The sequence below is a fragment of the Sceloporus occidentalis genome, unplaced genomic scaffold (assembly GCF_023333645.1).
Source record: "Sceloporus occidentalis isolate IW3139 unplaced genomic scaffold, rSceOcc1.0.p SCAF_4, whole genome shotgun sequence".
NCBI classification, from domain to species: Eukaryota; Metazoa; Chordata; class Lepidosauria; order Squamata; family Phrynosomatidae; genus Sceloporus; species Sceloporus occidentalis.
Window position 1 is genome coordinate 104,252,254 of NW_028316984.1, and position 25,484 is coordinate 104,277,737.

Here is a 25,484-nt window from a genome sequence, read left to right on the forward strand (position 1 = left end):
ACCACTTAACTGTCATGACTCTATCCTGTGGAATTCTAGGATTTGTACTTTTGTGAGGTATTCAACCTGGTCTGTCAGAGAGCTCTGGTGCCTCTCTCTTCAAACTACAAATCTCAGGATTCTGTAGGATAGAGTCATGGCAGTTAAAGTGGTGTCAAATTGCTTTATTTCTGCAGTGTGGCTACTTCTTAGTAGAACTTTACAGTATTGTGTTCTGTCAATGTCCTCTTCTCTTTCATGAGTTCTGTACTATGGCCATTGCTAAAAGTAATTGTTAAGAATATATTCAAACATGAGAACATACCCCTCAAACAGCTTTCATAGCAGGGCTGATCTAAGGCTCCAGAGTAGTTCTACAGTAGCGGTGTGCTTGAAATAAATGCCATAATGAGTAAAAGCAGCCGAAAGTGAAATGAAATTGTGGTTGCACATTAGGATGGCTGGCTATATTCACTCCAGAAAACATAACCAGAGAAAATCTCACAGAAATCTGCTGGCAATTCTAGGTATGAAGCATGCCTGTGTCATAGAAATTTTCTCCTTTCCACTCTCCCTTGCAGCCTTAGGAGTTTCTCAATAATTAGATTCATAGGATTCACTAGCCCTCTGGTTTTGGGGCAGCTCAGGGGATGCAATGAGATGGGGCCATCCCCTATACATATACTGAATTCTAATGTTGCAATAGCCGATGTCCAACACTGCATGAAACCTCTAGCCACCAAATAGTTATTATAAGGCACGAGTTGTTTGCACTTAAATGTTCTTCCTTACATTCTTTCTTATTGTGCAAAAAGTAAGACTAAATGAATAATATTATTCATATTTAATTGAAGTTGGTCCTGCAGTCTTCAGTGGAGCTGAATGTGTATACTACATTTGTATACTTAATTTCTACAGAGATATGCATAAGCTTTCAGTTGGTGAAAAAATCTATTTATAACCATTTTTGTCTCCAATACATTTTTAGTGACTTAGATTTTTAAATTGGAGCCAGTGTGGTATGGTGGCTTGACCACTGGACTAGGACTCTGGAGACCAGGGTTTGACTCCTTGCTTGACCATGGAAACTCACTGGTTAACCTGACTGAGTCGTACTCTCTCAGCCTCAGTGGAAGGGAAGGGCAAACCCCCTCTGAACAAATTCTGCCAAGAAAACCCTGTGATAGGTTCACCTTAGAGTTTCTGTAAGTCAGAAATGACTTAAAGACACACAACAACAACAAATTTTTAACTGCTTGTAAATTCAGCAGGGAGGAGCTAAACATAGAGATCAAATGCTATTTTATAATCTATAAAAAAACTTGGATACTTGTTCATATTAGCATTATACACACACACACACACACACACACTTATCCTAGTTGGGTTTTGTGGCTTTTTAAAAAAACTAAACAGCAACAACTTATATTTACTAAATACTTGTTTCAAATCTGTAATATCACAGCTAGCTGGACTGCATGGCCTTTGAATAAACAATAGGACCCATATTGGTTCAATGATGATTGCCTTAGGAACCATCATTACAAACAATAACAAAGGACAAAAATAATTTAAGACACTTATAGATGATTATAAATAATAACATAGCAACTGCTGCTCCAATTATAATTCAGGTAGTAAAAATGCTCTGATTTAAAAAGGTTAAGGGGAAGCAGGGAATTAACCAAAAAAAAAAGCTCAGGCCCCTTTTCATAGTTGCATCCTAAATCACACTTCCATAGATGTAGTGATGATGTACATTGTGGGCACCCACTATGGCTATAACATGGCTATAACATGACATGTGATACAAGTAGGGATGTGAAATTTGGGGGCTTGACAGACTGCCCTAAAAGGGTGGGCTAGAGTCACCCATTTTTGCTGCTGAGGGACGCTGCAATGTCTGGACGCTGTGCCGCGTTTGCGTCATCATGGCGACCCCCCATGTGGACAGGAGGTCGCCATGATGGTGCCATCCTTACGAACTAGGGTTCAGGAGCATACTCCCAAACCCTAGAATTAGCACCGCCATGCCGCTTCCCACAGGTCTGTACCGGGCATTGGCTGATCTATTTTTCACTTGTAATAATGAAAGATACAAGTTTTCTCTCTGTTAAACAAGATTATAAGAGTTTTGTGTATTCTTTTATAATTCTTTTGATTTGGCAAAACAAAAAAATACCTTTTTGCAAAAATTTTACAAAGATTTTCTTGGACAGAAAAGCTTGAATCTTGGCACAAAAAAGCTATCCTCCAACCAATGTAGTGGAGGAAGATATTTCTGGATGAGATATACAACTATACCTACAATGAATAGGCCTCTTGCCAATGACATCTCTCTATATATAAATACACACTCTCTACACCCACTTCACACTGGGATACCTGCTGTCTGAACCATGCTTCAGCCAAGGCAAAGGTAACCAAATTTATATCATTGCATGAAGGACAGTACTGATTTTTAAATCAGAGTCCTACAAGTCTACTACTTGCTGCAGAAGGTGGAAGATATGGCAAGACTTCCTAAGTAATGGCATTTAAAATATAGTATAAAATTACTTTCAAGCTATATGTATACAGTGTATATGAGACATAAATTAATTTTGTGTTTAGACTTGGATCCCACAACTTATTAACCATTCTCCTGAGTGATGATGTTGCTCTAAGGCAGACGCTTACCATAGCACAAAAAGACAGACCTATGGCTGCAGGTTTGGACATACTTTGAGAAAATGCTTTCTCTAATAGCCTATACTACTATGGCGCTTTACAGAGTGCCCAAAAAGGGCACTCTGCCGCCGCCCGTGTTTGCTTTGAGAGGGAGCCGCAGCGGACAAACCGCACGGCTCCCCCGCGCAGCAAAAAGAACCCGCAAAAAGCGGGTTCTTCTTGCGGCGCAGTTGTGATGCTGCAAGGAGCCAATGGTGTACTTGCCACGTCACATCCGTGCCACAACGTGCGGACGCTAAGCTTCCGTCACATCAAAATGGCGCCGCCCATGTGTATAGGGCGCCACCATTTTGACATCCACAGTACATTCTAGGGGTAAGGCCTGATTGGACGCTGTGTCCTCGGCCAATCCCTAGTACGTACTGGGGGCGGAGCCAAGGCCCATTTGTAACAGGCCTATGACATACCATTTGCTTACTCAGAAATCATGATCACTGCTCAGAACCCTTGATTTATTTTCGTGGGAAACTGGAAGTAAAGAATGGAAGGCATGTTTTTATCACACCCCTGTCTATACTTCCAGGCTCAACAAAAGTGGCATAAAATTGTCATGGCCTAAATTAAATTGCTGTTCCCAACCAAAATAGGCCTATTGCATCAAGACCTACACAAGTTTTGACTTAACATTCATCAATTAATTCAGTGGGTTGACTTTATTCAGGACTAGCTAGCTAGTTAAGTCAGTTTGCCCTTAAGCTTTCTTAATCAGAGCATTTGTACTACCTGAAACTAAATTCAGTTAAATCCAGATCCCTCTCTCCTTCGTACAGAAACAAGCAGACAGGGGGGACTGCCCAGGAATGATTCACAGATACAAGAACATAACACATAGCATTACCTTTGGGACCCTCCTGGACCTGCGTGTGGACAGAAGTTCACTTGTAGTACTCAGACTGTCCTCATTCAGGCTAGAGGGAGAGGAGGGGATGCCAAGCTGAGCCAGCAGCAGCATATCATCATGGCTGTGCCTCTTGGGTAGTCGTGGAAGGCGATGACTTTTTCTGTCTGACCAATTTCCAATTCTAAGAGACTGGCTGCTAGGCTTTGAAGGTAACTAAGAAAGAAAGGAAAGAGAAATCTATAAGAAATACATTTGTTCTGGGAAAGGCGAACAATGCCAGTGTCTAATTAGGGCAAAGCATACGGCCCCGTAGAAATGGCCTCTGGTCACTCTAGCCACAATTACACTGAGACCACATTGAGCACACAGCCCACTTCCAAAGTAGGCCACTGCCATGGTCCCAAGCCAGTGGCACTGGGAGTCAGATTATTTCTTCTCCTTTTTGCGGAGGTGCCAGACTCCTCATGATGGTTTGGGAGCAGCTTCTAGCTGGTATGGGGGCATGCGTCATTTGAACACCACCACCCCAAAGCAGCCGTAAGCCATCTTATTTGGCCCGTGTGTTTTGGGCCAAAGTTGACAAAATTAGTAGAATTCTGTTAAGAGTACACTCTTAACAAAATTAGTAGAAAGACCTCTCACGAGTTTCAACAAACATTAAATAAGGGGTGTTTGTTAGGCTGAGACAAAATTGCTTTTTCATCAGAGACTATGGCAGGGTACAGACCGCCTAAAAAGGGCGGTCTGCCCACGCCTTGTTTTGCTGTGCGAGGAAGCTGCAGCGGACAAACCGCGCGGCTTCCTCAGGCAGCAAAAAGTACCCACAAAACCCTGGTTCTTTTTGCGGCACGATTGTGATGCCACAGTGCCCCAGTGGCGCACTCACAATGTCACAATGGCATTGTGACGTGCAGACGCTAAGTGTCCGTTGCATCAAAATGACGGCACCCATCTGTACAAGGTGCCACCATTTTGATGCCTTCGTCACGTGCAAAGGGCAAGGGGCATCTGGAAGCGCCGCCCCTCACACGTGATGACGGCACCCCATTGCACCCGTCTGTCCTGGGCCTATATTCTGTTGTTAGTATAAGCTACTGCTTTATACAGTCAGCCCTTCACTTTCATGGCTTTGACACTCATGAATTTGATTATTCACGAGTTTTTTGCTGCATCCAGCTTCCCTAGGCTGAGAGAAGCCAGGGAGGGAAAGTGGGCAGTGCCTGCGGGTCCCCTCAGTTATTTGGCTACTGTGCCCTATCACTGAACAATGATTCACATCCACTGATGCCTATAGGTTTTAATTCTGTGTACGCTAGAGCACAGTAGAATTTATTTTTGAGTAAAAATTACACAGAATAATATTTATAGACAGAAAGTCTTATAAGATATACCCAATAGCTCCTAAAGGCTTGAAGGAATAGTCAGCTTTTAGAACAAAACATAGCAACAGAGAGAGAGAATGAGAGCAAGAAAGAATTAGATTAGATGATTTGGAGTGTGCTTTGGGTTAGTAATCACAAATTAACACAATAAATAAATAATATATACACTTAAAACTTAGGCTGTTATATTTTGGACACATCATGAGAAGGCATGAATCATTGGGGAAAAAAATGCTAGAAAAGGTTGAGGGAAGTAGAAAGAGGAAGGTCGTATGCTAGATGGATGGACTCTAGATCATGAGTATGAGTTTGCAGGACCTGGGCAAAACAATGAAGGACTGGGGGTCTTGGAGCTGTCTCATTAGTAATAAATAATAATAATAAAACTTTTATTTATATACCGCCCTTCCATTGATCAGGGCGGTGAACAACATAATACAAATAATACATACAGTAAAACATTTTAAAAACAATCATAAAACCCCCGGTCAGCTCTCCAAATTGCCGTCAGCAAGAGAGAGAGGCCATCTAGGACTTCATTCGGGGAATGCAGTTCGAAATAGGAGGGTCTTTAACTCCCTCCTAAACTGAGCCAGGGAGGTGGCCGAGCGGAGCTCTGTGGGCAGCGTGTTCCAAAGGGTCGGGGCAACGATGGAATACGTCCCCCTCGATGTCGAGGAGAGTTTAGCCCCAGGTACCCTAAGTAATTGCTGCCCAGAAGTTCTGAGGGTGTGGGGCGGAATGTATGGGGAGAGGCAGTCCTTCAGGTATCCTGGGCCCAAGCCATGTAGGGCTTTATAGGTAATCACCAACACCTTGTACTGTGCCCGGAAGCGAATAGGCAGCCAGTGCAGGTCTTTGAGCACCGGTGTTATGTGGCTGGTCCTGGAAGTACCAGTGACCAGCCTGGCCGCCATGTTCTGTACCAGCTGTAGCTTCCGGGTATGATACAAGGGTTGCCCCATGTAGAGCGCGTTGCAGAAATCCAATCTAGAGGTTACCAGAGCATGTACCACCGTTTCTAAGTCCCTCTGGGCCAGGTATGGGCGCAGCTGGCGAATAAGCCGAAGCTGGTAACAGGTGTTCCTGACCGTCGCATTCACCTGAGATGTAAGGTGAAGCGACGAATCAAGAAGCACCCCCAGACTGCGCACTGAGTCCTTCACGGGAAGCGTGATCCCGTTCAGGACAGGTGGAACTACCGCCATTCCTGGGCCAGGGGAACCTATCACGAGTACCTCCGTTTTCTCTGGATTCAGGCTGAGTCAGTTTTTCCTCATCCAGCCCATTACTGACTCCAGGCATGCCACAAGAGGAGAGACGCCATCCTCGGTCACTGCATCAGTCGGAGACATAGAGAAAACTATTTGGGTGTCATCAGCGTACTGATAACCCCGCGCCCCATGTTTCCGGATGATCTCTCCCAGCGGTTTCATGTAAATGTTAAATAGCATGGGAGACAGAATGGCTCCTTGAGGGACCCCAGTTGTGAGGGCCCTCTTATCGGAGCACACGTCTCCCAGCTGCACCATCTGGAACCTCCCAGAGAGGTAGGACCGGAACCACTGGAGCGCAGTGCCCCCGATACCCACCTCAGCCAGGCGCTCCAGAAGGATACCATGGTCTATGGTATCGAAAGCCGCTGAGATGTCCAAGAGCACCAACAGGGACACGCTTCCCCTGTCGATGCCCAGACGGAGATCATCGACCAAGGAGACCATGGCCGTCTCAACCCCGTAACCCGCCCGAAAGCCAGTTTGAAATGGGTCCAGATAATCCGTTTCATCCAAGGCCGACTGAAGCTGGATTGCAACCGCTCTCTCGATCACCTTCCCCAAAAATGGCAGCAGCGAAACTGGCCGATAATTATTGTGTACCAGGGGGTCGAGGGAGGGCTTTTTTAGCAAAGGTTTTACGATGGCCAATTTTAATTCAGATGGAAATTGCCCTTCCCTCAAAGATGTATTAATAATCCGTCGCAGCAACGAAGTTGCTGCCGGTCCCCCCTGCGCTGCTAACCATGAGGGACAGGGATCGAGAGAGCAGGTTGTCTTCCGAACACTTCCGAGGATCTTGTCCACATCATCGGTACTCACCAACTCAAGCTGATCCAGTATAATGGAGTCCACGGAGGCTCTGGACGCCTCTACCCTAGGTTCTGCTCCAATGCCAGCGTTAAGACCTTCGCTTATCCGAGAGGTTTTATCCGCGAAGAAGTTGTTAAATTGGTTGCAGCAGGCCTTAGAAGGTTCAAGGATCTGGTTCTGGGTGGGGGGGAGCTGAGTTAGCTCCCTGACCATCCTGAACAACTCTGCTGGACGCGACTCCGCGGACGCGACACGAGCAGCATAGAACGAATTCTTAGCTGCTCGTATCGCCTCTCCATAGTCCTCCAAAAGGCGGTCTAGGAGAGCCTTGTCGGCTAAGCGTAGGTGTTTCCGCCAGCGGTGCTCTAGCCGTCGCAAGACCCGCTTCCTTGCCCGGAGATCTTCCGTATACCAGGGCTTACGTTTGGAAGCAGGCTTGAGAGGGCGCTTGGGAGCGATGCTGTGTATAGCCCTAGAGAGACCGGTATTCCAAATACCGGTCAGGGCATCAACAGAGTCGCCGTCACTTCCAACCATGTATCCCTCTAAGGCTTCCTGGAACCTTTTGGGTTCCATCAGCCTTCGAGGGTGGACCATCCGGGGGGGGGGGGGGTCTGGGTAGTGGCCCTGATTTTTGCCTCCACGAGGAAATGATCCGTCCATGACAGGGGGGAAATATTAGTTATTTCCGCCCATGGATTTTCCACATCCGAACAGATGACCATATCAAGTGTATTACCCGCAAAATGCGTTGGACCCTCAATCAGCTGGGACAGGCCCATGGCTGCCATGGTGTCCATGAATTCCCGAACCGCACCGGATGGAACATAGCTGGCCGTAAGAGCGATGTTGAAGTCACCCAGGACAAGTAGCCTGGGCTTCTCCAGCATCAGCTCAGCGACCAGCTGTGTCAGCTCGTTAAGGGAGTCCGCTAGCGCACGGGGTGGCCGATACACTAACAGAATCCCTAGACTATCCCTAGCTTTTAGGGTCAGGTAAATGCACTCGATAAAGGACGTCTGTCGGATGTGGTTCCTGGTAAGAGGCAAGGTGTTCCTATGTATCAGAGCCACACACACACCCCCGCCCACCTAACCTGGGCTGGTCCTTCACCGAGAACCCAGCAGGGAGGGCCTGTGCCCACACAGCATCCCCTTCAGGCCCAAGCCAGGTCTCGGTAGGATTGTAGGATTGGTATGGGTCGAGATCGAGGGGGTTAACAACAAAAATCACAATAAAATCAACCAATCAAAACAAGTAGGGGGAAAAAGCAAAAACAAAAAACAACAACAACAGAACAGCAACAAAACAGAGGTAGAGAGAGATCAGAACAGTGGCTTCCCTAACCCCTGCATCCAGTGGCCCAAGTTGCACCTTCCCAGTTCAAATGTTGCTGTGTTGTGGGGTACGTTCTGTACACAAGGCTTGATCTTTCACCTGAACAGGGGTATGTATTCTAAAACAGAATTCAGAACAGGAATCCTGATCCCTGAGCTTGTGAGGTCAGATGGGAGGGAGGGAGAACAATTTTTTGAAACAGAATGCTGAAAATAATTTAAAAATTAACCACAACCACCACCACCCCGTTCCAGTAATTCAGAAATAAGCTGCTCTAATTCAAATCTATATCCTCATATTCCAAGTAAGTGGATTGCTAAGTAACTAATATTACATACTCTTACAAAATTTTACTAAAGGCATGCATTTAGAAATAATTTGATTTCAGTAAAATTCACCTGGAAGTAATTTACATTGAAATTTTCATATAGATCTATTTATAAACAGGATAGCTGACACACTAGTAGCAAAATGGAGTGATATTGCAAAATGGATGGGTAACAAGGGAGCTGTCACTCTACAGAAATTGTTGGTGTAGTATCCATTTCTCAGCTGAATGACAGCATAAATTTCATTTGACACTCTTTTACAATCTGCATAGAAGAAATATTAATGAAGGTCAGGGACTGACTAACAGAAAACTGGAAAAAAAAAATCAAACCCCCTATTAAAGGGAGATAGAAAATAAATGAATCATTATGTAGATTCAAAACTGAAGATTAACAAACACTTCTAAATAATACTAATACATCATACCCAAAAACTATAATAGAATTTCAGTACATAGTGAATGCAAATGAAAAGTCCTGAGGCACATAGATAAACAAATGAAAAAGTAAATTCAAACTGCTAAGGTGTCTAGAGCAAAAAAATATTTAAAGGGATCCTACTTTTTTCCCTTTGCATCTTTTTTCATTGAACACAGTGATTTTACATCTTTTTTGTCTGTGCTTCCATGGTGAATGCTTCTTTTGCAAAACACAAACATGTAAAATACTCTCATGTCGAAACATGCAGTCTGAACTGAACCCAGCCCTCTGAAGACGTGCTGCATTACCTGCGGAGGTGCTGTGTATTTCCTGTCCTGTGGAGTCCACATCCTGTGCAAAGAATCTAGGGAACTTTCAGAAAGCTGTTGGGATTTTCGGCCTGCATTACGGGCTTTCAGCTCCACATCCTCGTATGGGTTTTCCTTGGGTGAATCTCCTTTAAAGTTTTTTTAAGAAAAGAAAAACAGATAGGAATGTTAAACAAAACAAAACAAAAATCATGTGAACCAAGTGAAAGGCTTGCAGAAAAACTCCTTAGCTTTCAGCATGACTCATCCTTCCAACTGCAGCTGGAAGTACTTGGAGTAGATTTTGGCTATGAAGGACAGTGCATGTGTTTTTTAGTAGAGATTTCACAAGACTGCCTTCTGCACCCCCACCACTCTGTTTTATTCATGAATTTTTAAAAGAAAAGGGAAAACGAACACTAAACACACAGCTCCTTTATGGAGAACAAGGCAACTTAACTACCAGTAAAATCCACTAATGCTTACTCAGAAGTCACGCTGAGATCAGTAGGGCTTACTCTCTAGTGAGTGTGTACAAGACTGTAAATCACAGTCATACATCCGTCCCATGAAAAAAGAAGGAGGAGGAGAAGGAGAAGAAGGAGAAAGAAGACTGGAAATTCTTTTACTTTCTTTATGACTCCCTTGAGTATACTTGGGGTGGATAGATGGGATATCAATGGAAGCAAGAAGCACATTTTTACAAGCCATTGCCTTGTCATATGTTTTAAGCCCTACTTGCTACATCTCAGTTGTCACAGTTCCTCCCCGCTTCTCATGGTACGGATGGCATGAGAGGTAACACAGTACATTGCTGATATCTTTGCTGATATCTGCCACTGGAGAGGAATGCTGTCAGGGGATATTCAACAAGAGGGAAGCATCCATTCTGCCCTATCAGGTAAAAAGCTACAGGCAGCAATTCTTCCACCACCAGGAAGCCTTAAAACAGACCATTTCCAAGGGTGGATTGTGGAGGAAACAGTTCTGCAGAATCCAAAACCATTCCATTTCCCCTGACATCACTTTTGCTAGCTTCAAATCTTCCAACTTATGGTTTTGCAAGAACAAATTATTAAGGCTGGTGGAGGTCCAAAAGGGCCATAAATGTGGTGGGGATCGTCTTCACCATTGCCCCCTCCATTTTATATTATAATTATTTTATTATCTTTTATACAATTCAACTGTAAGACAACTTAAAGCTTCATATATACTATAAAATTATTGCAATTTGACACCATGTTAATTGCCATGCTATGGAATTCTGTCATTTGTAGTTTTGTGAGATACTTAGCCTTCTCTGTCAGAGAGCTCTAATGCTACAACAAACTACTAATCCCAGGATTCCATGGGATGGAACCATGGAAGTTAAAGTATTGTTAAGCTGCATTATTTCTGCAGTGCAGATGCAGCCTCTGTGGTCATCCTCTAGGCACATAATCCAGCTTCTAAACTGAAATACTTTCCTTCAGAGAGGAAGTAATCCAATGATTTGATAATTTTAACTAATTTTTCTATGCATCTTTTCAAGCTCTATATATCCTTTCTGAGATGGCCAGAAACATACATAGTTTTCCATATGTGATCCACAATATAAGTGTATATAAAGATTTTATTACGCTAGTCATTTTATCTTCAGTCCTTTTCCTATGGGCCCTAGTTAACCTTTTCTTTCATGTGCCTAGATGATTTTTGAATGAGCTATTCACCACAACTCTACAATTTCTTTCAACAGATACACAATCATCTATACAGTATATGTAAAGCAGCAATTATTCTAGATACGTACTTTCCACTAAATTATACTGAAGCTCATTTTGTATGGTCTTGCTTATTCATGTGTAGGCTTGAATACTCCAATTGGGTTTCAACTAACCTATACAAATTGGTGGCACCTTGAAATTTTACTACTTCATTGCTGACTCTACATCATTTATAAATCTCAATAAACCATTGTTTTAGGATTGTTTTAATTACAATACTTGGCAGCTGTGGCCGCTGTTAAACTAGAAAGTATTTCCACTGGCAGTCCTTGATCATTATATCAGAAGCTTGGAATGCAATTGTATAAATTGTCCTGGAGCTTACAGACTCTAGAGACAAGACAACTCCCAGCTCAGATGAAATATGATTTAGAAACTTTTTTTGGCCTATTCAGCAAATTAGTTTAAATAATAACACAGTCTTTGTAGGGTATAAATCTCAAGCTACACATTCTAAAGTGATACTTTAAAGAATCTGCCCAAAGAGCAAAAGAATGGCAACTAACTAAGGCTGTGAAGTCAGTTTTGAAAAATTACAAATTCAAAGTCTAACAGGCACTAGTCTCAAAACATATAGAGCTTTAAAGTATACAAACAGCACTTTGAATTGAGCCTGGGAACAGAAAGGGAACCAATATAGTTGTTTCAGTAGTAGAGTGTTATGTTTCCAATAGTGCTGGCAAACAATAAATTCAGACAAATTACTGATGTGTTGAGAGTTACTTTGGAGGGTAATCCCAAGAATGATCGCTCTGACGTAATCCCTACTATGATCATAGGGAATTTCTCCCTAATACATTTCCATAGGATTGCTAGAAGAAGACTACAAGAACTTCCTGAAAATGTAAGAGGGCACGGGTGAAATCCAGCACCACAAGTATTAATGTCTCTTTCTCTTTGTTCCTTAAAGCTCTTCTTGCTCTCCTCAAACACACTCCAGATGCAGACTTCCTTTTTCAAAAAAGAAAAGAGAAGAAAAATGGAAATAACATCAGCTATAGGGGAGAGCTGCTAATTAGTTGGTTCACAGCCATCCAGGAGGCATCACTAGGGTTTGTGTCATCCAGTTCGGTAACTCATGTTGTTACCCCCCCCCCCGCCCGGGCCAGGCATCCTGGTTGGTACAAACCCCAGACACACACACACCTCTGACAGCCAGGCTGCATCTGCCATGATGAGGCAAGGTGCTGGTGCTACCCAGCAGCCTATTCTCAATCTGATGTGGTTGCTTGACCAGCAGCCATGCCAGACCTGGAAGTCACCAATCATCCACCAGCAGCCAGTGATGATGTGGGAGATGCTGGTGGTGGTGGCAGCCCATTCCATCTGTGTCTGACACGGATGCACCACACACACACTACTGATTGGGGCCAGTGCTGTTACTGCTGGCAACCCTTTCCATCTGAGTCTGGCACAGCTGCTCATGCATTAGTTGCACCAGACCCACAAGGCACAACACCCCCACCAGCAGCCACTGATGGGGAGAAAAAGCTACTGCCTCCCAGCAGCCTATTTGAGGTCTGCTGTGGCTGCTAGACAAGCAATAGAGAGAGATGACACCCTTTTTACTCACCCAGCAGCCACACTAGTCCCAGGAGAGGCTGCTGGGTGGCAACCACCTCTCTATTACTATTGCTATTACTGTCAAGAAGCTCCTTCTAATATTAACTGAAATCTACTCTTCTGCAACTTAAAACTATTAGAACTGGTTCCTATCCTCTGGTGCAGAAGAGAACAGGCTTGCCATTTCTCTGTGACAGCCCATGAGGTATTTAAAGAGTGCAATTATGTCCACCCTCAGTCTTCTCTTCACCAAGATGAACATGCCCAGCTCCTTCAACATTTCCTCATATGTTTTGTTCTCTATACCTCTTATTATCCTTGTGGTCCTTCTCTGAACCTGCTCCAACTGGTCTATACATGCCTTCAAGTTGCCTGTCAGCCTATGGTAATCCTTGTCGCCTGTCAACCTATGCCAATTGTATAGGGTTTTCTTAAGCAAGGAATACTCAGAGGTGGTTTTTCTGAGGAATATACCCTACAGCACCTGATATTTGTTGGCAGTCTCTCATCCAAGTACAAACCAGGGCTGACCCTGCTTAGCATCCAAGATGAAACAGAATCTAGTATATCCTTCTTAAAATGAAGTACCTAGAACTGTGAATGCAGTATTCCAGATGAGGCCTGACCAATGCAGAATATAATGAGACTATTGCTTCTCTCAACTTCTCTCCAATGAGATAGATGTGGTTTACAACATTAAAATAGAAATACAATACAGGGAGAAATGTAGGGTACTGCACTTAGGGCAGAAAAATGAAATGCGCAGATACTGTATAGGATGGGTGACACCTGGCTGAACGAGAATACATGTGAAAGGGATCTGGGAATCCAAGTAGACCACAAATTGAACATGAGTCAACAGTGTGATGCGGCAGCTAACAAGGTCAATGCGATTTTAGGCTGCATCAATAGAAGTAGAGTGTCTAGATCAAGGGAAGTAATAGTGCCACTCTATTCTGCTCTAGTTAGGCCCCACCTGGAATATTGTGTCCAGTTCTGGGCACCACAATTTGAAAACGATGTGGAGAAACTGGAGGGTGTCCAAAGGAGGGCGACTAAAATGGTGAATGTCAGGAAACCATGCCCTATGAGGAACGCCTTAGGGAGCTGGGGATGTTTAGCCTAGAGAAGAGAAGGTTAAGAGCTGATATGATAGCCCTGTGTGAGAGGGCGGAAGGAGGGGAGGAATCGGGTTGGGGTTCCGCTGAAGGAGACGATGTGCTGGGAGACCATGAAAATGCCCAGGAAGCCGAGATGGAGAGGGCCCAAGGAGAAACAGCTGGCGAAGGGGCCGGGCTGGGTGGGGTGGGAGGGGCTGAGAGTAGAAAAGGGGCGGAAGGGGTTTCCCTGGGAAGGGAGGAGCGGAAGTGGGGACCGAGTGTGAATGAAGATACTGGCTACGAAGGCCAGTTCGCTGCCTGGTGCCGGGCCGCGTGGGCCACATAGGTTAGTAGGCATCACCTGCGAGGACGCCACGAGGGGCCCAACAGAGGCGGGGACCGGGAACACCCTGCCAAAGGCTTCTTCACCCATCTGGTGCACCCCTTGGCGGGAGAAGACGACGGAGAGCCATTCCAAACCCAGGCTGTAGTCAACCCCGGGCCCAGACTCCTGTGGGACATTCGAGGCTGGTGCTGGCCAGCTGGGTGAGGGGCTAGGGAATGCGGGCCCAAAGCTGAAGGGCTGGAGGAAGAAGGGCCTGACTCCCGAGGGACTTAAAGAATTAGGCCGTTGGTGACACAACCAGTTTAAGTTTCGTTTCTTTCACTCATTGTAAGTTCATTAAAGAGCACTAAGCATCCTTCCGTGTCCGCGTGGTGCTATCATGGAACCCCCAACTAGCGTACCTTCGGGGGGAGTGCCCAGGGGCCCAGCGACACCCTGTTTAAATATTTGAAGGGATGTCATACTGAGGAGGGAGCAAGCTTGTTTTCTGCTGTTCCAGAGACTAGGACTCGGAGCAATGGATGCAGGATACAGGAAAAGAGATTCCACCTAAACATTAGGAGGAACTTCCTGACAGTAAGGGCTGTTCGACAGTGGAACACACTCCCTCGGAGTGTTGTGGAGTCTCCTTCCTTAGAGGTCTTTATATAGAAGCTGGATGGCCATCTGTCGGGGATGCTTTGATTGAAAGTTTCTGCATGGCAGGGGGCTGAACTGGATGGCCCTGCGGTCTCTTCCAACTCTGTGATTCTATGAACTTGGAAAATATGCCTCTATTAATGCAGAATAAAATAGCATTCAGAAAACTAATGTGGTGTAGTAGTTTGAATGTTGGACTAGAAATCTGGAAACCAGAGTTCAAATCCCCACTTAGCCATGGAAAATCACTGGGTGACCTTGGTGAAGTCACACTTTCTCAGGTTCAGAGGAAGGCAAAGGAAAACCCTCCTCTGAACAAATCTTGTCAAGAAAACCCTGTGGTAAGTTCACCTTAGAGTCACCATAAATTGTAAATGACTTGAAGGAACACAACAATTGAAATCTTCCTTTGAACTGAATTAATAAATACTGAATATACTGTTCAGTCTTGAACTGAACTTCACTTGTCCAGCCCATTGTTGCTTCCACCTATTCTCTGTCACTGGTAGAGAAATCAATCTCATTGTTCTGCCTTGACCTCAGGAGGAGAGCTTGTAGGCCCAGAAGACATTCACTGAGATTGTCCAACTATTTTGGGACCCATGGGGTGAAATATTGTCCCACAAATATGCTGGGAGCTAGCCTTTCGTTTAGCTTAAATATAATAAGACCATATTTCTTCAGGGAGGGAGGTTTTTTTAAACAAACAAACAAACAAACAAACTGTTTTTGGCTTTTTGCTTCCTGGATTCCTGAATATGACAATACTGTGTTAATGAATGGTAAATCTTCCAGGACTTTTCTCTGCAGAATGATTTTGTTGGCAACGTGGTGCGACTCTCAGTCCAAAGAAAAAGCAAGTGAAAGCTATGGTAAAATAATCAGATCGCTTTGGAAAAATCATGAATAATGTGGTGTTGGGGAGGTCAAGAACTGATTAGTTGTTTGTGATGGTTGTACTCCTTCAATGTGCAATGCTGAGAAATGCAGCCAGACCCCTCAGCAGGATGATGCAGCACAGAATGTCCTGTCACACTGGATGTCAAGCGTGGCAGATGGGAAGCTGAATCTAGGCAAAGCTAAGTGAGCCAACAATGAAGGGAGACAAGAGTGAAAAATGGGACTGAAGACAAGAAAAATCTGCGTGCCTCATATATTTATAGGGAATAGCCATTTCCTTTCCACTTTGGCAGGAGGAATTGATCAAAAGGAATTTCATGGATTCATGGAGCAGCAAAAGAATTTCTCCCCCTTACTCTATCATTATGAGAACAGATTCACAACCATTAACTATCTTTCTTTGGAGGCATTTTCTAGACAAGACATCTTTGGAGGCATTTTCTAGACAAGACAAAGAGGGAAGCTGGAGTGAGCTTGTGAACAGTCTTGACCTCCCCCCCCTCCCCCCATAACAGTCACTGTTCAGAACGGGACCGACAGCGACAAGTATACTGGAACATATGTGTATAAACAAATTCTTGCAGCTGGTGACCAGCCAGTGGTGATGATGATTTCCAATTTTCTGTATTAAACCAATTTGGGAACTTCATTCTTAAGAACCAGCAAAAGCTTTCTTTAGCCCAAAATAAAACCTCACAATCAGAAGACCTACTAGAGAAGTTGCAGACCTCTCAAGTAATTTGGAATTACATTCATTGGGGAGTTCTATAAGGCAAATCCTCTTTTTGGAGGAATTTGTAAACTTGGTGGCAGATGTGCTACTGCCCTATATATTTAAGAAATGGAGGGGGGGGGCTTCCACACTACAAAATTATAGCACCATTTTTCTACTTAACTTCCATGGATGTATCATATGAAATCCTGTGCTTTGTAGTCCCTTGAGGCACTAGAGGAGCTCTCTGGCTGAGAAGTCTAAATGCTACTCCCTAAACAGCCAATCCCAGAATACTGTGGGATGTTGCATGGGAGTTAAAAGTGGTATTATATATATGTGTGTGTGCTGCAGTTGCATGGTGTGAAAGGGCCTACTACTGTAAAGGATACCATGTCTGATTTCACATCAGGAGATTGCTGGGTTGAATGCTGCCTGGTTAAAGCCCTCAAGCTCTGTCTTGGAAAGAGTCACATTCAGTGGTAGAACAGTAGTTCAAGTCCCAAGTTCAGTTTCTGGTGTCTCTGGCAGGGCCAGAGAGAGCCACTGCCAGTCTGTGCAGATTTTACTGAGCTAAAAAGAAAATGGCAGCTTCCTGCAAGGACAAAATCAGTCCTGCCTCTAAGAAGGGCTGGTCCAAGACATTTTGCTGCCAGATGGGACCTTCCCTTCCATTCCACATATGGAAGTTTATACTTTAGAGCAGAAAGTCTATTTAGAGTATCAAGGCAGGCTATATGGCACACAAAGCTCTGTCAACAAATAGGGATGGAAGCCAAGGGACTCAGGGCAAGGAACAACTAGAGAAATATTTCTGCTGCCTCACAGCATTCTAACAATTTGCAGGACTGGCATTGTGCCACTGCCATAGTAAAACGTTGATGCTACAAAGTCGATGCATAATTGGTGATGAAATCAATTTGCAGCAAGCTGCTGGTATAATATGTGGCTGAATGGAAAGATGCTACAACCTAAGCATCTGGGAAATGTAAGCAAGACCCAATTTGGTATTTTATAAAAATGGCAGACTCCTTAAGTATTTCATTTTAAGAGCAAATCAGTATTCTTTTTGTCAATACGATGGGACAACCAGAATAGCTTCTGGGACTTGCTCTAAACTGCACATATTGATGTTTTTAGTTAATGTGCTCCAGCTGCCCAGCCCAATGTGTCATTTATTAAAATAGACACAATTATATTTCCTGAAAGCTCTTGTAATATTCACCCCCCCCTCATCCAAATAGCCCAATCATCCACTTTAACTTACATACAGTTTTTCTAGACTGTTTGTGACAAAGGGAGAATTAACATCTCAACCAAATTTGTGTTACGTTTAATACATTCTAAACCTCCAAATTTCACACACTTTTTGTGTGGCACTCTACGATGATATACAGTAGTTTGACACAAGATTTAAGGATTTTATTGGCACAGACAAATATCATAAGCTTCTCTTAAGCAGTCCAACTCATGAGCCAGTTCCAGGCATACCATAGAGGGCCTCTGCTTCTGCTCTAAGGTGCAACCAAGGCCCAACCCAAATAGAGCCCAAAACTGAGTCTTAAGGAGGTTGGTGACACTCCCTATGGCTCGCAGGAGGTGAACCACACTAAAGGGGTTCACACTGAGCATCAACCACAATTGCTAACATTCAAATAAAAGATATAAGGTTTAATAAATAAGAAAAGATTCCTTTGTTCAAAATTAATTTTTCCAACTTCTGCAGTGAACAGAAATAATACAAATCCCAAAATTTTCCATAGCTGTTTTAACAGTTTCACAAGCACTACTGAACAATACACAGAGGTTATAAATAATATTTTACAAGATCAGCTTTGAACACAAACACAGAAACATCCCCCCAGCTCTGTTTTTAACACTTTTGAAAGCACTGATTTTAAGTCATGGGTGTTGCAGTCTAACCAACAAACTTTCCAAGCAAAAGAATGACTTTCAAACTCTGCTTGGCTTAGGTTTCTCACATTAACTAGTGCCTCTTATTGCACAAATTTTCTCTTTTCTTTTCCTTTCAATCAGATTTGTGGAATCTTCATTTATACCCAAACTAGTACTCTTCCTCCTTGCAATAGTTAGTAAATAGATAAGGTCTATGCATTGTAATGGGACTCGGCACTTCAAAATGCTGAGAATCTAATATATCCCAGTCATGGTTTCAAAATCTTCTTGGACCAAGGGGCACAGACGAAGAAGAAAGAGTTGGAGAGACAGAAAGCATTACAACGAAGGGAAGATGACGATGAAAGAGAAAAAGAAATGAGCATGAGAGCGATGTAGCCAGGAGAACTGAGAAAGAGATAGAGGGAGAAAGTGCAGAAGAGAGGAAGGGGGACTAGGGAGAAAGGACGAGGGACTCAGAAAGGAAGAAGAAGAGATATGGAAAGTGGACAGAAGGAGTGAGAAGGGGAAAGGAAGGAGAAAATATTTAGCCAGGAATTATGGGTGATGGAGAGAGAGAGAGGAGGAAGAGGAAGAATAAGAAGACATTGAATCCAAAATTGTAAGGGAAGGGAAAGAGGACAAGAATGAAAGAGAGAAACCGAGAGAGAAAATTATTGTATAGTCCTGTGTGGCAGAGGGTTGGACTGGATGGCCCCTGTAGTCTCTCCCAAATCTATGATTCTGTGACTGTAGGTAAATGTTGTAGGGATACAGGAGAAAGAGAACATGAGATGAGGAAAGAGGAGACATTTAGCTAAGATGATGGGAATGACGACTATGGAAATAAAAAGAATGAGAAAGAGAAAAGTAAAAGAAAAAATTAGAAGAAAAAGGAATCAAGTGCTGAAGCAAAACTGAAGAAGAAAGGCATTTGCACCACTCTTTCTGGGAACAACATACAGTACAAACAATGTATGCAGCAAACCAAGAAAGGAAATTGTATTGTTACTGGGAAAGCTAGCAAAGGCTGATGGAAGTTTTAGGCAGAAACATAGTGAGGACTACACCTGCCTACCACTGCCATGTGCAACTGGGAACCTTGGAAATGCATGACAGCATGTACAAAAGAAACTGTATGGACTGATTGTGGTGGTGGGGTGTCTGTAGATCGTGAATGTGTTGTCTGAATGATTCACTGAAATGCAGCTCTATTAAACTAAATTCACCTACGAGACTGCCCATTTTAAGCCTTTTCTACAGCTTGTGAACATTTTGTTAAATCTACATTATGCATAGAGACCAGGGACAAGTCAAGGAAACATGATCCTACCTGCCCTCCACATATATAGTCACTAAGCTGAATTGTGTTAAATGAATAGGGCTATTATCAATGTGTTTTTAAAACATTTCTCTAGAATTGTTTATTATTTATGCATGTATGTCAAGGAAATGCAACATGGGACATGCAGTTATAAAAATAAAATATGTGAGAGTCAGAATGACTAAGCATGAACAATTAAGAAACCACACAGGTGTAAAGGATAATATAATTTAGAAGTCTTGGGAGCCAAGGACAAAATTAAGGAATGTACTTTGGTAACACCTGAGACTTGTTACATGTACAAGGTGATCAGATGATGTTCATGGGTTGGACTTGAGTATGGGATGAACAAAAGTCAACCAATCATTGTGAATGTACACACCCACTGGGTGATAATTGTCTAGTGGGTGGTAACAAACATTTGCTATAATAATTGCCAGTTTTGCTAATGTAACTTGTTGGGTAGTTGAGGAGTATTGGTAGAGTGTAGAGATATTGTGGATTGTTGGGCATATAGAGATAGTAACTGTATATAGTAGAATAAATTAGATCTTTTATCTAAGACTACTGAGTTGTGTTGGTGTCTTGAGTGAAGATACAAGAACCAGCAGAATCCTGATGGTGTTTGGAGACATCTGAAGAAGAAGAGTGAGAAGGCTTGGAGAAGATTGTCAGGGTCTTCAGCCTATTCTCAGAAAACTCTGCTGCTTTGGGAGAAAGCAATAACCACTGACCAAAGCTGGTCAGCTCAGCTTCATTAACAAGGTGGTGGGTTACAGCCTGAGGTGTAGAGCAACAACTCCCATCATCCCTGACAAATGTGTGCATAAATAATCAAAACTTGAAATACAAATCTAGGTTTGGTCATCAAAGATTAAACAACAAAATAAAAATTTTCAGTCACCTGAAAATATTCAGACTAATAGGGGACTTTTAATATGAAAAGTAGAAAATTCATAATGAATTTATATAAGTCAAAATTTATTTTAACAGATTAGTTTTTAAGATGACTTTCACATAAATTGCATACCCTGGGAGCTACAATGGTCTCCAAAAGATGTGTTTGTAAAATTTCTCCTTACACTTTTTAATAGGATTATCACCCAGTCAAATACATTTTAATTTATTTTAATGAATTTTATAGGTTGAATATCCCTTATTTGAAATGCTTGGGGCCAGAAGTGTTCCACATTTTGAATTTTAAAAAAAATTGAATACCTGTATTTGCATATATGTAAAGAGACATAATTAGGCTGGAGAGAGACTGAGAATCTGTGAAACGACAGAAGGCGTGAATCCCAGCTACTTCTAAGATCCTTATGTCTCTCTCCAGCTCTGTATGTCTCTAGACTCACAAATATAGTGCAAAGTAATATAGCACAAGTACACTACTTGTGTTGTAGCTCAAAAAGTTTGGGATTCTGGAGCACTTCAAATTTCAGAATTCTGGATAAGGGATACTCAGCCTCTACTCGGTTGACATATGTCTACATTTACAAGTCTGAAGAGAATAAAAGTACTCCTTTCCCCCAAAAACTTGTTTTGACTCATCAGCTGAATGACAGTAATTCTTTTTTAATGTTGTTCATTTCTTCTGTTCAATGTGAGTTTCTCAGAAAGTTATCATATGAGATTATCAGCCTTTTTTCAACATTTTTCAATCTTATCTTAAAACAAATTTAAAAAATTTCCAATTCATTTCGCATAGCCTGCTTTTCACAGACTGCAGAAGAAACCTCTGATTACCCTCATAAATTATTTCTATCTAACAAAAAACATGTTTTAAAAGGGAGGGAGGGAGGGAGAGGAAATGCTCACTCGCGCACAAGAGAAATATGGACCAAAACCAAGATTCTTATTCTGGACACTCATGAGCTATGAGAAAATTGGACTCTGATCAAGCATTTGTGACTGTCTAGTATGCACAATGCGGCCAAATAAAAACTGAAAACGCAAGAGAGTTTGGATGATATCAAGTCTGCCTCTAGCACCAGACTGCAGCAAGTTCTAGTTGCTAAAAGAGTTTTAAAAACCCAGATGAAAACACCTGCAAGCCCTAGTGGGGATTTTTGGATCCAGATCACACTATAAGCCTACAGTTCCTGTCTGACTTTACAATAAAACAATATATTTCTACTGGCAATAGTGTTTAAATGAATGAATTTTACTTCTGCATGCATACAAAGAGATTATACCTAACTATAGCATCTCTCTCACACATTTTCCCTTTCACGATCAACTGATTTCAGCAGAATTCTCCTATGGGTATGACAGATTATAGGGAAACCTGGAATTCATTTTATATATATAAGATTGTTGCTTAAGCCCATAAGATTTCAGCAGAGTTTAAATATTTGGTACCAGTTAGAATATGTTCTATTTTTATACTGACAATGCAAACACTTCATCTATTTTAAGTTTAAAAGCTACAATATTTACATACAATCCATCTCTGGTAAGTCACAAGATGCCATTACTAATGTGGAGATCTACAGTTGTTGACACGGCTGGTCTGAAGAACTCATTCTCAAAAGGCAGTGAGTAAAATATTCCATCTTTCCCACTTAAACAGATTTTTAAAATATTTAATTATTTGGATTAGAACAAAAACCAGGAAGAAGTGGCTGGAAAACACATGCAAAGGTTTTTGTCTTGGAACTCACCCCAAAAACTATTCTGTAAATGAACCACAGTAATACCCTGTCTTTTAAGGAACACTTATTATGGCATTATGTACTATATCCAACTATGCTTGATTGATCTAGCCATTTTTATTATTATTGCTGGAAAAAGAACTTGAACCAAAAATACTATACAGTGAATAGTAAATATTAGGTAAAATTGAGGACTTCTAAAATCACATAGATTTATTTTATTTTTCAACTTTTAGTCCCCTCAAGAATTTCTACTTCAGAAAAGCAGCCAATTCAACAATGTCCCATGGCTCAAAGGACACCACTCTAACTAGAACTCAAGAAAGCAAGCTTGTAGCACCTTTGAGACTAACTGAAAGAACAAAAAAAGTTGATAGCATAGGTTTTTGTAGACTTAAGTCTACTTCTTCAGGTCCATGAAGTGAAGTGCCTATAAACACACTTTATAAACAGGCTGTGAGAACAGCAACAGAAATAGCAATATAAATATAAATAGCAATAGAAAACTTGAGGGTAGGGTGATGAGATGACAAGTTCAGTTTTAACAATGGTCATTGGGGAAACAAGTCCATTGACAGTGGATTGAAAGAGACAGGAGGAATCACTCCTGTTCTTAGCACATCTGTGCTTATCCCATCCTTCTCCCTCAGTGGCACCCATCATTGTATTAATGTGAATTTCCATTAATACAAACTGATGGGGCCATACCACTTCAGGGATGGGGAAAGGACAAGATAAGCACAACATCGTTTGAATATCTTATTGCGATTGCACAAAGAGAATGGGCTAAGAATGGGATAATGACAGCATCTTCTGAAAATCTCCACACGATTGCACGGGAAGGACAGGACAGGAATGGGACAAGGATGTCCTGTCTCCCATGTGATAATATCCATTGGTTTTCTAGCACACTACACACATTATAATGCCAATTAACACCCCAGCCTCATGAGGTCTCTCTTGGCCAGTTCATCACATATTCTTGCTGGTTCCCAGCCAGCATCACACTACATTTTAATAACTCCCACCACCATTCATATGGTTATCTACTCACCTTCCCACTAAGCCACATCCTTCCTCTTGCCTTTGTCCCCAAAACTGAACTTGTCACCTCATCACCATACCCATAAGTTTTGCTAATTGAGCAGTCTTGTTAATTTGGGTGAGCAAGGCTACTAGAAGGGGTATCCACCATGTAGTACTGTATTAGCTTTCACAAACTCAGGCATGACTGAATCTGGCCCTGGAGCCTTAATTCTGAGAAATTAATGTCTATTTCAGTTTGAGTCACAGGAGACTAATGGGGAGAGCCAGAGAGATCCAGGGAGAGAGAATATGCCTTCATAGAGGGCTGCTCTCCATATTCCCTAAGGAGAGTAGATACAGTAAATAAGATTGTTAAACACAAGCAGGTATATTACATTGAATTGAACCCACAAAGTTGCCTAACATGGCTGTAACTATTGACCAAAACTATTTTATTTACTTATTTATTTATTTGGCAAGAAATAATTTATCAAAATACACTATTGCTTATGCATGGCTTCTTTCTTTTTCCAGGCGATGAGGGCTTTGTAGTGTCTTTTGATAAGGTAATATGACTGAGGGCCAAAACAGGCAGCCCTTTAAAGTCCGCTTCCGGTCATCTTGGAAGTGCAGCGTTTATACACCACATGCTCTGAAGACACCAGAAGCTTCCTGGAAGCCACCCGGCTGCTCAGATGCGGGTAGCTTCAACATGCTCCGGGGGGTGGTATTTACATGCTGCAAACTGCCAGAATGTCTTGAAGCTGCCCTGGGGCTGCAGCAGGGCTAGTAAAGGTGCACTTTCTCAGCCCAAATAGAACCAGGTCTTTTCTGAGCCTATTGGAGCTGGGTTCAAGGCAGATTGGGGCCACAGTGCGTGTTTGCTGCGGCCCCAATCCATCTTCGATGGCAGTAGCTTCAAGCCACCCCTTCAGGGCCACCTGTTCCTGCCCTGAGGCAAAGTTCTACAGTTATCTCTTCTATACTGGCAATACTTTTTTGCCTCAAAACATTCCTTGTCAAACAAACCAAGCTATTATATCCATATGTCTAAAATTTCCAGACTTCATCTCAGTGCTCCTCAACAATACAGCCAAAGTAGAAACTGACTGGGTATAGTTTTCCAGTGCAACTCATGCATCAGGGGTTGCAGTAATAATTTCTTAAACTTCATGCCCACTGGTGAATATTAGGAATACAGAAATCTTAGCATTAATATTTTCTGACCACAACAGCCTCTTCTTCCCAACTACTACTGCTGAATCAACAAACTGGGCCTATAAACATATATTGGTAGGGATTCTAAGAATAAGAGAAAGAAGCAAAAGGTCACTTTCAATTCTATCAGCCACAAAAAAGATATCATTAAAATTGAAAAGAATATCAGGGATCAATGCATAGTCAATAGTACTGCTCCTTTCCCCTTAGATATGTGTATATTCTTCACACTGCTCAAAAATGGGGATTCCCATTGAGAATTCTTAAAGCAAGACACCCAGCCATTGGTACAAGATATATTCCAGGAAAATTGATCCTAAGGTCCTTAGAAATCCTATATTATTATATATATAATCCTCAGTTTCAGTTAAACACCAGACAGGGGAGAAAAGGGTATATTTAGGCCCAGTTCTGGCATTGAAGTCCCCATCACAATTAAATAAGCTGAGGCAAATTGTGAATCTAGATTTATTATAGTTTTCTACATTCTCCCATTACTAATTGATTTGGAATCTTCTGGAAGTGGGACGAATATAGACGTTAACAATTAAGAAATACAGTGAACGAAAGTCAATTAGACAAGTTATGGCAAACTAGCCAAGTGTGACATGCACGTGACAGTAACTTGAAGAGAGGAAGGTATAAACACGGCAAGCCCTGCCTTTGGCCTTCTCTTCCAAAGGCCAAAGTAACAGCTGGTAAATTGTTGATATCTAATTTGATTGTATACCATGTCTCTTGTAAAAGAATTGCATCAAACTCCCCAATGTAATCTTTGACATCAGAAGATCTAGATTCAGAGTTCATCCAGCTATATTCCCTTACATAATTTTGAAAGGAGAGTTAGTCAGGAGAGGAAGTAATTTAGAATTACTGGAGGCCAGGGGAACAGAAAAGAGTCTCAGTGGTTTAGAAGGCTTAAGCAACTC

General features: G+C 42.4%; 1 protein-coding gene across 4 annotated transcripts in view; it reads right to left on the reverse strand.

Annotated features, from left to right (window-relative positions):
• The window catches only part of LOC149314445 (DENN domain-containing protein 2B-like), a 228,540-nt gene that overhangs the window by 58,233 nt on the left and 144,823 nt on the right, over positions 1–25,484 (reverse strand). For all 4 annotated transcript variants that reach the window (XM_089521130.1, XM_089521132.1, XM_089521129.1 and 1 more), the window contains 2 exons: positions 9,415–9,563; positions 3,548–3,763 (listed from right to left, as the gene is read on the reverse strand). In XM_089521130.1, the coding sequence (XP_089377256.1) occupies positions 3,548–3,763; positions 9,415–9,563 (365 nt within the window). The remainder of the gene's footprint in view (positions 1–3,547; positions 3,764–9,414; positions 9,564–25,484) is intronic.